Source organism: Terrapene carolina, unplaced genomic scaffold (genome assembly GCF_002925995.2).
Source record: "Terrapene carolina triunguis isolate 2854851 unplaced genomic scaffold, T_m_triunguis-2.0 Scaffold105, whole genome shotgun sequence".
Taxonomy (NCBI): Eukaryota; Metazoa; Chordata; order Testudines; family Emydidae; genus Terrapene; species Terrapene triunguis.
In genome coordinates, this window is record NW_020664456.1 from 1625016 (window position 1) to 1639072 (window position 14057).

At 42.9% G+C, this 14057-nt stretch overlaps 2 protein-coding genes across 2 annotated transcripts in view; both read left to right on the forward strand.

The window, feature by feature from the left end:
* Positions 1-14057, forward strand: part of LOC113406570 (cytosolic carboxypeptidase 6-like) — a 1366737-nt gene that overhangs the window by 830399 nt on the left and 522281 nt on the right. The window lies entirely within an intron of this gene.
* LOC112118970 (BEN domain-containing protein 5) overlaps positions 1-14057 on the forward strand; it is a 44352-nt gene that overhangs the window by 634 nt on the left and 29661 nt on the right. Inside the window, exon 2 of the mRNA XM_026651879.2 lies at positions 4376-4449. Coding sequence (XP_026507664.1) covers positions 4376-4449 — 74 coding nt within the window. The remainder of the gene's footprint in view (positions 1-4375; positions 4450-14057) is intronic.

Consider the following 14057-nt stretch of genomic DNA (forward strand, 5'->3'; position numbering starts at 1 on the left):
CCCCCCCCCCCCCCGGCAAATGAGGCCGCGAGAAAGGGGAGGTGATGGGGGACGTCAAGCAGGCTCATCTCCTCTCTGCTTTGAGCTGCAGTCAGACTAAAAGGGCCCCACCTCCTTGTAACTACCTGCGCGGTTTTGTTTCCAAAAGAGAGAGAGAGAGAGAGAAATCGTGATGGGAGGTTTTGCCACGGAACACCCCTTAGTGGTGTTATTGCCCCTGTCTGAAGTTACTGCCACAACTTCATATTATCTTTGATTTTAGGAATAGCTTTTATCATCTGCCCAGGACACCCTTTAATGCTGTGCACTTGACGTTTTGTGGTTTGAAATCTCAACCTGGGAATCGAGGGGCCTAACACATCTGGAACTTAACCCCCCCCCCAAAAAAAACAACCCCCACCTTCTAATATTTGAAAATTACCATAGTGCACCTAACAAGAATAAAAAACTCCCCTCACTTCTATTACAAAAAAGTTAGACCCCCATTATACATACAGGGCCTTATTCTCTTACCCTGCGCCTTGGAATCATTTACACCATTGCAAGTGGATGTAGTATTCTACCAAAGCAGAATGATAACGTTTTTGGTCCACTATGCATTGGTGTAAGCAACTTCACAAGGTGCAGTGCAGTGAGGGGTCAGGACCACATATTCTAGCCCCTGTAAAACTTGGTATTGCTGCATCAAGCTTATTCACATTTAAATGTGAGATTTATTTAAAATCGTCACACCACTATGTCACTGTCTTAGAGAGCCTGCCAAGCTGTATATTCTGAAACAAATTTATTTTTTAAAGACTCTAGAGTTTTGCAGTCTGCCTTCAATGAGTGCAGTGACCATGACAGTGTGTCTAGTGGAATGAATGTAGGACTAGGAGTGAGAACCTCCTGAGTTCTAATCCTGATTTTGACACTTAGGCATGTCATTTTAAGCTATTTATTTAGTAAGTTTTAAAAAGTTTACAAATCTTTGCCAGGTAAATATCAGAAACAAAATAATCATTACAACAGCTAGCTTTCATTTAAAGACACATTATACAGGAATTTAATCATTCACCACTTCTGTTTAACAGGGTGTTACCATACAACAGAGTAAGCATCATTACAAGAACTTAGGCAAGTCATTTAACCTGTGTGCCTATTTTTCCAGGTGTAAATTGGGAATGATAATTGACACCCATTTTAACATTTATATACAGTTTTTTTGAGAAGGGTAGAGCCCGATTCCCCTCTCAAACCAGTATAAATCAGAAGTAACTGTACTGAAGTCATTGAGTTGACAATGTTCCAAAAACAGTGGGAACGTAGGAATTGTCAATTCCAATCAGGGCAGTGGTCCATTTTATACAGGATAAGTACTGTCTTTTTAGCTGTGACCAGCCCCAGACTCTTCAGATAAAGGTGTAAGAAACCTCATTGTGGAGTAGCCTGACCATAGAGGAAGTTTTTCATAGTTGTTTTTGTTGGCTTATCCCCTGAAGTATGAAGGTTTCTATTTCTTATACTATTTTTTTTATCCTGTGAACAGGGACTCTTGATGTTCTCGTTAGCTATATGAGGGAAGAATCAGACATTAAGTGCTAAGTTATGTACATGGAAGATATGAACCCTGAATTTTTCTGTAAAAAACAACTTTTCTATCACTGAGTCAATTACACACTACACACAAAGAATTATTGTTTTACTCTTGAAACTATCACCTTCTGGCCATCTCTCTAGCTTAAATGTTTATTTTATTATTCCAAGAAGCTTCTAGTGCCTGAGGAGAGAAATTGATCTTATACTTAGAAATCTTGGGAATAGAATTTGGGTTTGTAGTTAATGTATCAGCTTTGGCCCTATCAACACTGGTTCTCCAGTGAGGTAACTCCCTTCTTTTCATGTGTCATTATATAATGCCTGCATCTATAATTTTCACTCCATGCATCTGAAGAAGTGAGGTTTTCTTACCCACGAAAGCTTATGCCCAAATAAATCTGTTAATCTTTAAGGTGCCACTGGACTCCTTCTTGTTTTTGTGGATACAAGTATCAGGGGGTAGCAGAGTTAGTCTGTATCAACTTTGGCACTGATAGAATTATCAGCAAGTTAGCTTTAAAATCAGTTACTTTGTGGCAAATTGTAGAGTTAGGAAATACTTTCTAAAATGTTTCTATTGGCATCTAGTTTCAGGACTAAAGTCTCATGGCAGGCAAATAGAATATTAGAGTTGTTACTCATTTACAAGTCAGTAATAGTAATTGACGTTTATGTAGGAAATCACTCCCCGCACCCTCCCCCGACTGCCCCAAGGTTTCCAGAGCGCTCTAACTAGTCAGTTAACTATTGTATGTAAACTTAGTGTCATTCTGAAAGGCGCATATATATATATATATAAAAAATACATGCATAGGCCTTGGTCCTTCAGTCAGATGGGCCTGCACCGTGCAGAGTACCCAGGGCTTCAGTGGGGTTCTGCATAGGTGCATGGATCCTCCCGTGTGGATCAAAGTGCAGGATCAGGGCCGTCATTCATATATTACATTTTAAAAATAGGTTTTTTTAAAAAGATGTGCTCACTTCTGAGCATGTTCAGAGAACATCTTCCACAATTTTAGTGGTGCTAATTTGCATACACTGAATTAACAGGACTCTTCAAGTATCAGAGGGGTAGCCGTGTTAGTCTGGATCTGTAAAAGGTTGCTTTTTACAGGACTATTCAAGTGAGTAAAGTCATGCCTGTGCATATGTGCTTGCACTATCAAACCCTGTCTGTGCAATGGTGATTTAATGATATTCTGAGAAACTTGGCATTTGTTTCCTTGCCTTTTTTAAAATTTTTGTTAAAGGGGAGATGGGGGGGAATGGCGAAAATAAATTGCCCATGCACATGTGCATTAAGAATGACAACATTGAAACAAGTTTTTCCTTTTCTGTGTTACTAATAAAGCCTTAGCCAATCCTTTTCAAATGTTGGCCACAAGTCCTTATTTAGGTGCATTAATAAGTGGCTTGTGACTTCAGTGGGACTCCCCATAGGAGTGACTATATGTTCAGGCCCATAACCCACACCATTTCAATCCTATTCTTATAATCTCCCTTCTTAAGTATTCCAGCAACAATCCTTAGACCGGTGAGGCCATGCTGGGCAAGAGTATACTGGAAGGGACAGTGCTGTTGCTACACAAGCGGTACAGCTATCAAAAATATTTTGTCAAAATTGGACTCTGCTTTAAGAAAAAAAAATGTTCTGAGCATGCTCAAAAGGATCACAATTGTTATAGCCTTTGATGGGGGGCAGGAAAATACTAAGTCACCTTTTAAACACTTCAATAATTAAAGAGATTTTCCTTAAACTTTTTGAAAAAGTTATACAGGGATTGAGGCCGAGGACAGAGTTTCAGACCCAGAGAAGAAATTTAGAGAAAACTGAGCATTGGAAAGCCGCTTAAAGCAGAAGTTGTGACAATCTCAAGACTTAAAGTTCACAGGCAATTGCTGTTAAGTAAACTAGAAGAATTGTTTCATTCACCACTAGAATGAAAAGTGGTTGCCATACAACAGCATACAGGAACACTGCACTTTGAAATGGGAGGTTAATAGTGTATCTAATTGAAATTGCAAGAATTTTAGGCAACAGTGACATCTTGTACTTTACTTTTTAGAAAGGGTTGGTGCCTCTTCATATAATGATTCACTACTTGACTTTTCTTTTTGACCTCTTTCTCAGAATTAGTCCTTTTAGCCTTTTTTGCTGCAATATCCATCTGTAGTTCATAGGTTCTTCACACACATCCAAAATATTTGTAGACAAATTCTGCCATTGGTTACGTATATCCTATACCAGGTAACTTCATTGGCCCTTAAATGATTAAATTGAGGGTCCTCCTGCTTATGAAATGGTAATGTAGCACAGCACAGACTCAGCCCTGCGGCGCCTCCTGCTGGTTGTCCTTGGGAATTAGCTCTTCAACCCAGGAGCACCCTCTGCAGGCCGGTGAACCGCTTGCCATTGGCCCCCTGTGTCCCTCCCAGGACCCTGGTGCCCTTATCTCAGGGTTCTGCCTCCTGCAGTACCCCCACAGTCTTGCTGGGTTTCCCCCACCCCCTATCCCCACGTCACCTCAGTCGTGGCTACTGCCAGTCTCTGTTTAGCCCCCGTGCTCTGCAGTCTATCAGCCGATCATCACAGGCAACAAGGGGTTTGGACTGGCTGCCTTTACCCACCCTCCGGCTGCCTCTCTGCAAGCCCAATACCTAGGTGGGCCTAGAACCAGGCCCTGCAGCCTGGGGTGTTGCTGGCCTAGGGCTTCCCAGTTCCTAAGGCCTTTCCCCAGCCCTGCCTCCCTCTAGGTCCCCTGGGTGAGTTCCCCAGAAGCCAGGCCTGTCTCCCTCTCAAGTTAGAGAGAGACTGCTGTTTCTTCTGGCTTCCCTGGCTGCCTTATAAGGCCCAGTTGCTTAGTTTGGGGCGTGGCCCCAGCTGTAGCCACTTCCCCCAATCAACTGGGGTTTTACTCCCTGGCCCCGCCCCAGCCCTCTGCAGGGCTTTTCCAACCTCTTCTGGGCTGGAGTGAGGGGTCACCCTGCTACAGGTAACCATATACTAGGCTAAAAGAAAAACAATTCAGAAGCAGAGGTCTCACTGTTTATTACCTCAGGGTAATTATCATTGTCATTATCAAGTTAAAAGGGAATATCTTCTAATTGGAAACATACTTTCCTTGGCTACAATAAATATCTCTGTACTCTGGCTACTGTCCTCAAAATTTCCCAGCCACATGACCACAACAAACACAGCTACCTCAGATTCTTACCCCCTATCCAAACTGGTTCTATATACTCCAGTTTCATCAGTCTTTGTTTCCACACACTTGTCCTTGCCCATTGGGGATGGCTTAGGCTCTGCCCCATACTAAGATAGACCTGTCAAATTTAACTCATTTTAGATGACTTTTAAGGCAGTCTTTAAATCTCATGATGAAATGTTTTGCTGTGTTTCAGGGGCATTTAAAACTTCCATTCACGTTGTCACAGCATGACACTTGGAGGTTTGAGTGGGGGCAGGGTGGAAATGGGCTGAGAAATTGAGATACTTGTTTGTTTTGGACATACAGGTGAGGAACTCTGAGGGCAGTAGTTAATCGGAAGGGAAATATTTGCACAAGGACTACAATGATTGAAAATATATAAGGCTAGATGCTGAGGTGCACCCAGAATGCAGAGTGTTGGTCAGGGAAGTGGTGTATACAAAGTTGGCTTGAAGCTCCTACTTGCATTGTTGTGATTCTGTTGCTATTCAGTGCATTTCTTCTATGTGCACTGTTTGGACATCGTGAGGGTTGGCATAATATAAAGGTGTCCCAAACACACAATGTTTATAAACCTTTCCCCTTACTCTCGCAGTTAAGTGGATATATGGTATATGAATCCCTACACAGGCTTATATAGTACTCCAATGTCACACGCATTGGCATGAGTGACGCTTGGCCCCTTACTCTGATCTGAACACTGATTAGAATGTGGTATCACAGTTGGTTTCCCCCAGCCCTGTCCCAATATTAACTTTCAAAAGCTAATTTCATTGTTTTAAAAAAAAAAAAAAAAAAAAGTAGTACAGGTCATTTTCAGTAACAGTAAGTGGTACTTGTCTCTCCTACCATATGGAGTTGTGCTTGAAATATTGTAGTGACATTTCCATTAAAATTACTTATTTTTGAGGATTTAATAAGACTGTGCCTACAATTAATTACAACATTTAACAATTAAAAGCATCTACCAATTTTATGAGAGCAAAAATAAATGAATGGAAGTTGATGTTTTTGTTATCCTAAAGCAGTTGAAAAACACTTTCCTCTTAACTTTTTTAAAGGCATTTCTCCATAATGTTACCTTAGTGCCACTGAAGTATTTAAGAAAAGATAGTGGCCAAACTATTTTCTTTTAAAATGTTAATGTATTATGAATCCAATATTAACACTGTTGTTACTTTTCTATATGGGCTCACAGTGTGTGTAAATCTGCTGGCTACTCCTCCAGTCCATTCTCCTCTTGCCTTCGGAGTCTCTGATGGGTAGGTGACTGGGGAGACTCCCTTTGTGGTGGGGTGCTCGAGGTCTTAACCCTCCGGTGCAGCCGAAATGCAGCATTTCCACCGCTTTGTGGTCTTGTGGTCATTAGAGCCCCTTCAGAAGTGTTCTAGCAAGGCAGGCAGGCAGCCAAACCATAGCAAAGTTTATTGAGTTGGTTTCCAGCCTAGTAGTTCTTATTGTCTGAGGTTTCAGAATGCACTTTATAAAGAGGAATTGTCATTATAAATGTTAATTGTTGCTGTAAAGCACTCTTCATTTGTAAAGTTCTTAAACAATAACTAATCCTCAGCCCCTACATGAGCTGAAATATACAGGATAGGACTTCTTTTAAAACGTGCTACTTGTTTTCAATTTTTAAAAAATTCTAAATTTCTAAAAAATACTGCAGTGGGTTTCAGTAAGGATTAAAGGAGTTTCTCCATAATTATAAACCTTCGTGGTTTACATGTTCAGAGCACTGTACAAGCATTAACTGACTAACCTCCATACCACCCCTGTGAGGTATGCAAGCATAGATGGGGGACACCAAGACAGAGAAGGTGAATTATTCAACATCAACTAATGATTAAATGTAGGAGCCAGGATTAAAACTCTACTATGCTTAGTATAGACTTGTGGGCATGAATTTTGAACTAACATTTTTATCAGTGGGAAAAATCAGAAAACATCTATCTACAGTTTTTTATATATGTATTAATTTTATTGCACCATAGTGATTTATTCGATCAGCCAGAATAGCTCCAAAGGTGCCACTGCAGAGTACTGGTAAACAAAGGCTCACAAAATCATGATATGTAGCAATATGCTTCAGTGTTGTCAGGTTTGAGACAACAGACTTCAAATTAGTATGCATGTTAATATGGTTTCTGCTGTAGATCATTATCCAAATCAAGATTTTTTTTTTTTTTATATAGAACTGGAAGGGACCCTGAAGGGTCATCGAGTCCAGCCCCCTACCTTCACTAGCAGGACCAAGTACTGATTTTGCCCAAGATCCCTAAGTGGCCCCCTCAAGGATTGAACTCACAACCCTGGGTTTAGCAGGCCAATACTCAAACCACTGAGCTATCCCTCCCCCCATATATATATATAGAGAGAGAGAGATCTGCCTATCTCATAGAACTGGAAGGGACCTTGAAAGGTCATTGAGTCCAGTCCCCTGCCTTCACTAGCAGGACCAAGTACTGTCCCTGACAGGTTTTTTTTGTCCCCTGCTGGTCCCTAAATGGCCCCCTCAAGGATTGAACTCACAACCCTGGGTTTAGCAGGCCGATGCTCAAACCACTGAGCTATCCCTGCCCCCAATAGCAAGGTTGTGATTCACTAACAAATTTGTGCATTCAAACTCGAGTCTGACTCTTAAGACCTGCCCCTATTCTCACTGAAGTTGGAGAATTTTGGTGTTTAGTGGGAGCAGCTCACACCCATACTCTGTCTTTTATTGTTAAAGTTACTAAAGGAGAGCCAGCCTTGATGTAGGATTTCAGACACAGAAATTAGAAAAGGAGGAGACTTAGTTTATCTAATTCATTCCTATGTTAATACAGGATTGCTCCCTCCTCCTTAACCTCTGTCCTCCAGCTCCTCCTTTCTATCAAACAAGCATGCCTTGATCTCCATCCTCAATAAGTTGACTCCATCTTCCTGCCTATCTTCCTTTTTCCCCTTCACCTCCAAGCCTATCAAGCAGGCAGACTACAACCACGGTCTCTAGTTTTCTCTCCCAATTCCACTCTGAGTCCTTTCCAATCTGGCTTCTGTTCTTTCTACTCCATTGAAACTGCTTTCAACCAAGGTCTGTCAGTCTTCTCCAGGCCAATTCCCAGCATGTGTACTCCATCCTGTGTGACCTTTCTGCTGCTTTTGACATTTGTTGATCATACTCTTGCTTGATGTTGTTCTCCCTTGGCTTTCATGATGCTGTGCTTTCCTAGTTCTCCTTCTACGCCTCTGCCATTCCTCCAGTGTGTCATCCTCCTCTCCCCTTTTTCTATAGGTCTCATAGGACTCTCTTTAATGTCACCTTTTTGGCAGACCTCATCTACTCAGGACTTCAAGTGCCAACTCATGCATCCATCTTTCTGCTCCTAATCAGGTTTGGATGGAACTAAACAATCTTCCAAACTGCTTGACCATCATCACCTCCTTTTATGTCTCACTAACTATTTAAATTTATGATGGCCCAAACAATCTTTCTCCTAAATTCTGTTAACTCCCCCCATTTTTGGGTATGGGGGGGGATTGGAGACCTACCATCCTCCCTGTCCTTGAGGCCCAAAACCTGGGTCATCTTAAACTGTGTCCTCTCTTTTGCCCTTGACATTGAGATTTTCTGAATCCTAATATTTCTGTAGCATTTCTAATATCTAGCCTTATCTTTCTGCCCACCAAGCTAAAACTGTTGTCCAGGCCCTTATTGTCTCCTGTCATCTCCTCTCTGACCTTTCAACTAAGTCCCCTCTCTAGTCAGTACAAAACACAGCCATTAAGATGATATACATTGCCTGTCAATCTGGCCATCCCTACCTCTTGTTGAATTCAGCTTTTGGCTTCCCCTTCTTGACTATGTCAAGTTCAAACTTCTTGTTTTCTTTAAAGATCTTCCACAACTCCACCCCCTGCCAGTTTGTCCAACCTTGTCTCTTGCGGAGTTACCCCACGCATTCTCTTCTCCAGTAGTGATGCCAGCCTTGATGCCTTATTAGCATGAAGATTGCTTCTAGAATATTTCTTCTTACTCTCTCCAATACCTGCTCTGCAAGACCACTACCTTGTCTTAAATCCCTTCTAAAAACCCTGTGACGGGGTCCTCCCCTCACTCCTAAGACGGCACCTCCTCCTGGTCACTTTGGAGAGTAACTCGCCAAGTCAGCTCCATCTTTCTCTGTCAGTCTGCAGCACCTCTCACACTCCATGAGCTGCTGCTGCTGCCTCTTCATGACACAGCTGTCTGACCAGGTCATGATGTGTTCTCCCCTTCCAGGTCACCAAAGCTTTTCTCCCTAGCAACCTCAGGTAGTCTTCCCTTTCACTGCCCCCCAGTGCCATTCCTCAGTGGCTGGCAGGGGGACCCTCTAGTCAGCAGTCAAGATCTGTTTCCTTTTAGACCTTAGGCTCAGGGAAAGGCAGTTTTTCCTTACCATCTGGTGCTGCCTTCTCTCTGGGTTTGCTAGCCTCCTAACCCCCCCCATCCAGGGAGTAACTATGGGCTACCTGTCGCTGTAGCCTCCAAACACTTCTCCCAGAGAGTGACTTCAGACATTCCCAGCAGCCCCTCTTCAGCTAATTTCCTGTCTTTATAAATCCAGCCCAGCTGGTTCCTCCGCATCTGGTCTCCCTCCATTAGTCAGGGGATTGCTTAGCCACCCAATTCCTCTCAGCTGTGGCCTGATAGTTTATTAGCCCATTTCTCAACCTGCCTTAATCCTGTCAAGGCTAATGTGGGGAGAGCACCCCATTAGAGACCCCCTTTTTCCTGATGCCTACAAGAAGCTAATTGATAGTCATCTGTAATGATGTTTTCCATCTTCAAATGAACCAATCTTTCTGTTTTAGTCTTCTCTGTGTCTTAGTGATATTTGTATTGTGGTAGCACGTAAGAGCCCCCAGTCATGAATCAAGGCCCCACAGTAGGAGGCACTGTGTACACACACAACAAAAAGATGGTCACTTCTCCAAAAAACGTAGTCTATGTAGCCCCATCTTTCTGACCTATGAGACTCCTTGTTGTCATGTCTGAAATACGTTTGCAAAGAGGGGTGGGGGAGGCTAGGGATCATGTAGTCTATTTGTATTATAAGGCATAGATATGCTCTTGGGTAGGGTAAATAGTAGTGCTCCCCCATAAATAGTATCTATCACTTCAAACAAGAGGGCTAGTTAGTGCCAAAGCTTAAATCAGTGGTTCTCAACTTATTACACATTGTGGGCCGCATATGTGGCCCACAATGTGTTATCGGGGCCAGGTGGCAGAGCAGCGGCAGCCTCGACCCCGCCGGTTGCCCACCCTGTACCCCCACCATGTGGCTGCCTCCGGAGCTCGTGGGCCTGGGCGGGTGCCCCAGGCCCCCGACCCCACGGGGCTGGCTGGAAGCCCCAGACCTCCGACCCCGCCACGTGGCTGCCCTGGACTCCATAGCTCGCAGGGCAGGCCAGCAGCCCCGGGCCCCCGAACCCATGGTGCCAGCTGGCAGCCCCGACCCTGCCGGGCAGCCTGGACCCCTCCATGCCAGGCAGCTGGGAACTTGGTGACCCCGGCACGATGGTGGCCTTTAGCACACAACTGAGCTGGGCCACAGATGTGTGCTAATTGGGCCGCATGCACTCCAGAAGTTGAGAATCACTGGCTTAAGTAAAAACAGAGATAAAGTTCCCCTCACCACAGAAATGATTTCGCCAAGTTAGGAATGAAGCAGATCGGCATGGCAGTGGGGGGGAAATTTGCACCCATGTTGTCATAGTGTATCTGATCTCTGGCTGAAGAGGTTTTAAGTTTCTCTGTTAGTACATCATCTTCCAGAAAGATTGAAATTTACTAAAAATTTGGGGAAAAGGAGAAAACATGGACTTAGATTCTCATTTTACTGTTGGTATCATAAGATGCACAGCACTGCCAAGCTTGTACTTGGACCAATCTCGGATCTGCCATTTCTCATTCACTTAGAGTGCAGAGCTATTTCTCTCCAGTTTTCCATCATTTACTCCAGAGGCGAAAAGACTACATTTGAACTGTATTTTAAAACATCCAGTTTATTCAGGTCTGACCAAGATTCAAGTCCCAATTGCTAGGTTAGAATACAAGGAAGGTTTTAAGGAGACTTTTAGGTTTCCAATTTGTGACTACTGAATATGGCTTTCAGTCTTAGGGCTTTCACATAACCATTCTGTTGTACCAAGCAGATTATCTCTCTGCCATCTGGTCATGTATGCCTCAGTTGACTTCCACAGGCTTGTAGGCCACTGTGCTTTTGACCTCTGCTTCCAGCCCCAGCAGTCCTTTGCTAGCCCTCCTATGTTCTCCAACTCAATTCCTTAGCCTTTCCTCAGTCCAGTTGTCTTTCCAGCCCTCCTAGGCGCTATACAATTCCCTTTCTCATTCTGCCTTACCCCATTGATTCTGGCTTGGCTGTTTCAACAGCACTTTGGTAGATGACATCTAAGGGTGACCATGTCCCTGCTCTACTGTATGTCTCCAGTCCTAGGACTGTAACACCATGGCTGGTCAGCCAGATGTCAATTCAGAACTGTTTCCCAATCTTGCCTGGTCTCCTTTATGCCCCCTTCTGTGCCTATGCTTCCCCATCTTCCTTGTCAGAGAGCACTTTCCAGGTCTCACCTCTTCATGGAGCAACTGCCTCAGCCTTTCTAGTTTTTTTGAGTGTCTCTCTACTGAGTCACAGGCTTTCCTTAGTCACATGACCAGCCAAGTATGCATCACCTGATCCTTCAGGGAACTACTTGCCCAAAATACCTGTTTTCAGAGGGCCAAAACCCACGGTACTATGCAGGCTCCTGGCTCACCCTGAACCAATTCGCTCTGCTACATCCGCCCATTTACTGATGGTTCTCCTCCTCAGGTCCTTATGTGGCCATATTGGTGAAGGGTTTATTCTGTATATGGGAGCAGGATTTTATAGAAATAACTGATTGAAAATACAACCATAAACACCTAAGGGTATGGTGCAATTCTTAACGTGCAGCACAGAGTTTAAATGGTTGAAGACAAATTTTAGGCACGTGGGCCACATTGTCATTACAAATCAAATCTTCAAGCCATATCTGTCCCAGGGCTGCTAATCTCTTATGCTAGTCTTGGGCTATTGAGTTTATACTAGTCCAGCCATTTTGGTTCATACTCTACTTTTCTTTGGGGCACAAAAGGGTGCAAATTCTCTTCTATGCCAGACTCCTCTTCTGCACCTGTCCCTGTTAACCTAGCACCACACTGCAGTCTGCATTCATCTTCTCCCCCCCCCCCCCCACCCGCACCCCCCCCCCCCCCCCCACACACACACATCTGAGCTATTCAGCATAGCACTGCCGTGTGCCAAATAAATATACCTGAGTGACGAAGGCTGGAGTTGAACTGAGTTCTTGGGAAGCTGAGTGGAAAGAGGCCTCCAAGGGCATCCTAACAAATAGCAGGAGTAGTGAAACTAGAGTCTTAAAGGGAACTGTTCCAAATGCATGTGTGCACACCATGAGAAGCAGTACTCCTGCATTATCCCAGAATTTAGCATGAGACTTTTTCTTTCAGTAGCCACAATTAATGTGGAAGAAATGAGTGTGGGGAAAAAACAAGTTTGTTTAATAAACAAAAAGCTTGTTCAGATCTAAAACACTGGATAAATTGTATTAAGCATAAATAGACCTAGAAGAACAAACCAGCCATAAGAGGGTATTATATGTTCTGTTGCTGCCAAGCTAGCTGAATAAATTAAAATGTCCTAACTGTTGCTGTAACTTATACATCCATTTTTTCCTCCCATAATGTCTAAAAGTTTGGTGTAGGAGAATGTGAGTTTTCTTCAATCTACCTGTCCAGTCTCTAGTAAATTTCACAAGATAAGCACCAAAATCAAAAAAGGGGAAAACCAAATTGCAGAATTTGAAAGGAGCCACATTGACGGTGAAAAACAGTAACTAACAGACTAGGGATTTTACCTCATTGTCCCTACTTCGCATGTGGTTCAGATTGGTAGTGACTTGAAAATTACATCTGATGGCTTTAGTAACCTATGCAAAGTGAATGGGTTGTATCAGTCTTGTTTCTAGGACAAGAATCCGATTGGTCCATGGAGATTGCTTTCCATTTTCCAACTATAGAAAAGGGCTCTCTTCCAGGTTAGTTTGAAACCTATTTGCAAGGCACTGTAGGAGAACTTGCTCTGCAGCTTGCCTGTGCAATACCTGTACTATGCAAAAATAGCCCTTCTTTGCACAAGAGCTTACATCTAGTGCCTTTCACCAACACTGGATTACTTTTATTCATTAAGTTTTCATTTTTGATAATTGCTTGCAAGGAGATAATCAGTACTCCTCTATCTCTCTCCTTATCACCTCTACATCTTTTTTTCTTCAGTCTTACAGAAGCCTATCTAATTTTCCTGTCCTGCTCTCTGACAACACGGATGGACCACTTCACTCTTACTTCTGTATGGTTTCCAGACATGATTTTTCCAAACCTACCGGTTAGACTGCCATTTTGTTAAAATGGCATAAGCATTCAAAATGCACTGGGGAATGGAGAGAGATGTAAATAAGGCCTACCTTTTTTGTTTTTTCTTTTTCTTCTTGCATCTGTCTTAGTATCTATTGCTACCATCTGAATTTCATTTGAGGTTGTCTTTTGTTTGTTGTTGCATCTTCTTTACTTTACAAAGCCTTGGGCTGTAATATCACCATTTGCCTACAAGAAATCCATTTCTATCTGCAGCAAAATAAATTGCATTCCTCTGTGTAATCTGGTTCTAATGAATGCCTTGTTCCTCATTAAACTGTGATTTACCTTTGTTTCCCTTTTCTGCACTGTCAGAACTAACCATTGGAGGTCCTGTGGAGAGATGCTAATTTTGAAAAAGTGGAAGTCTGTGACTAAGCACACACAACTGGTATCCACACTGCACTTCTCAAAGATATTCATAGGACATTTCATGGATTACAGTTCGAAGGTGGATAAGAGGACTCCGATTGTTGTCTTATTCATAATCTTCCAATGTACAAATAGAACACATGACTTTACAATCTAAAGTTATCCCCGTTCCATAACTGACTTTATGTTCAGGACAAACAGACTTTGTCTGTTCTGCAAGAATTTTAAAGATTCCCATGGCACTTTTTGAAAGACTAGAGTTTGGCTCTAGTATGTCCCAAAGAATAACCAAGTAGAGTACATCTCTTAGGAGCTTGTGTAGAATACTTCAAATTTGAAAAATATTTTAACAGTAAAATCACTGTTGCATAGGCCCCTGTCTGGGTCTCAGGATAAAT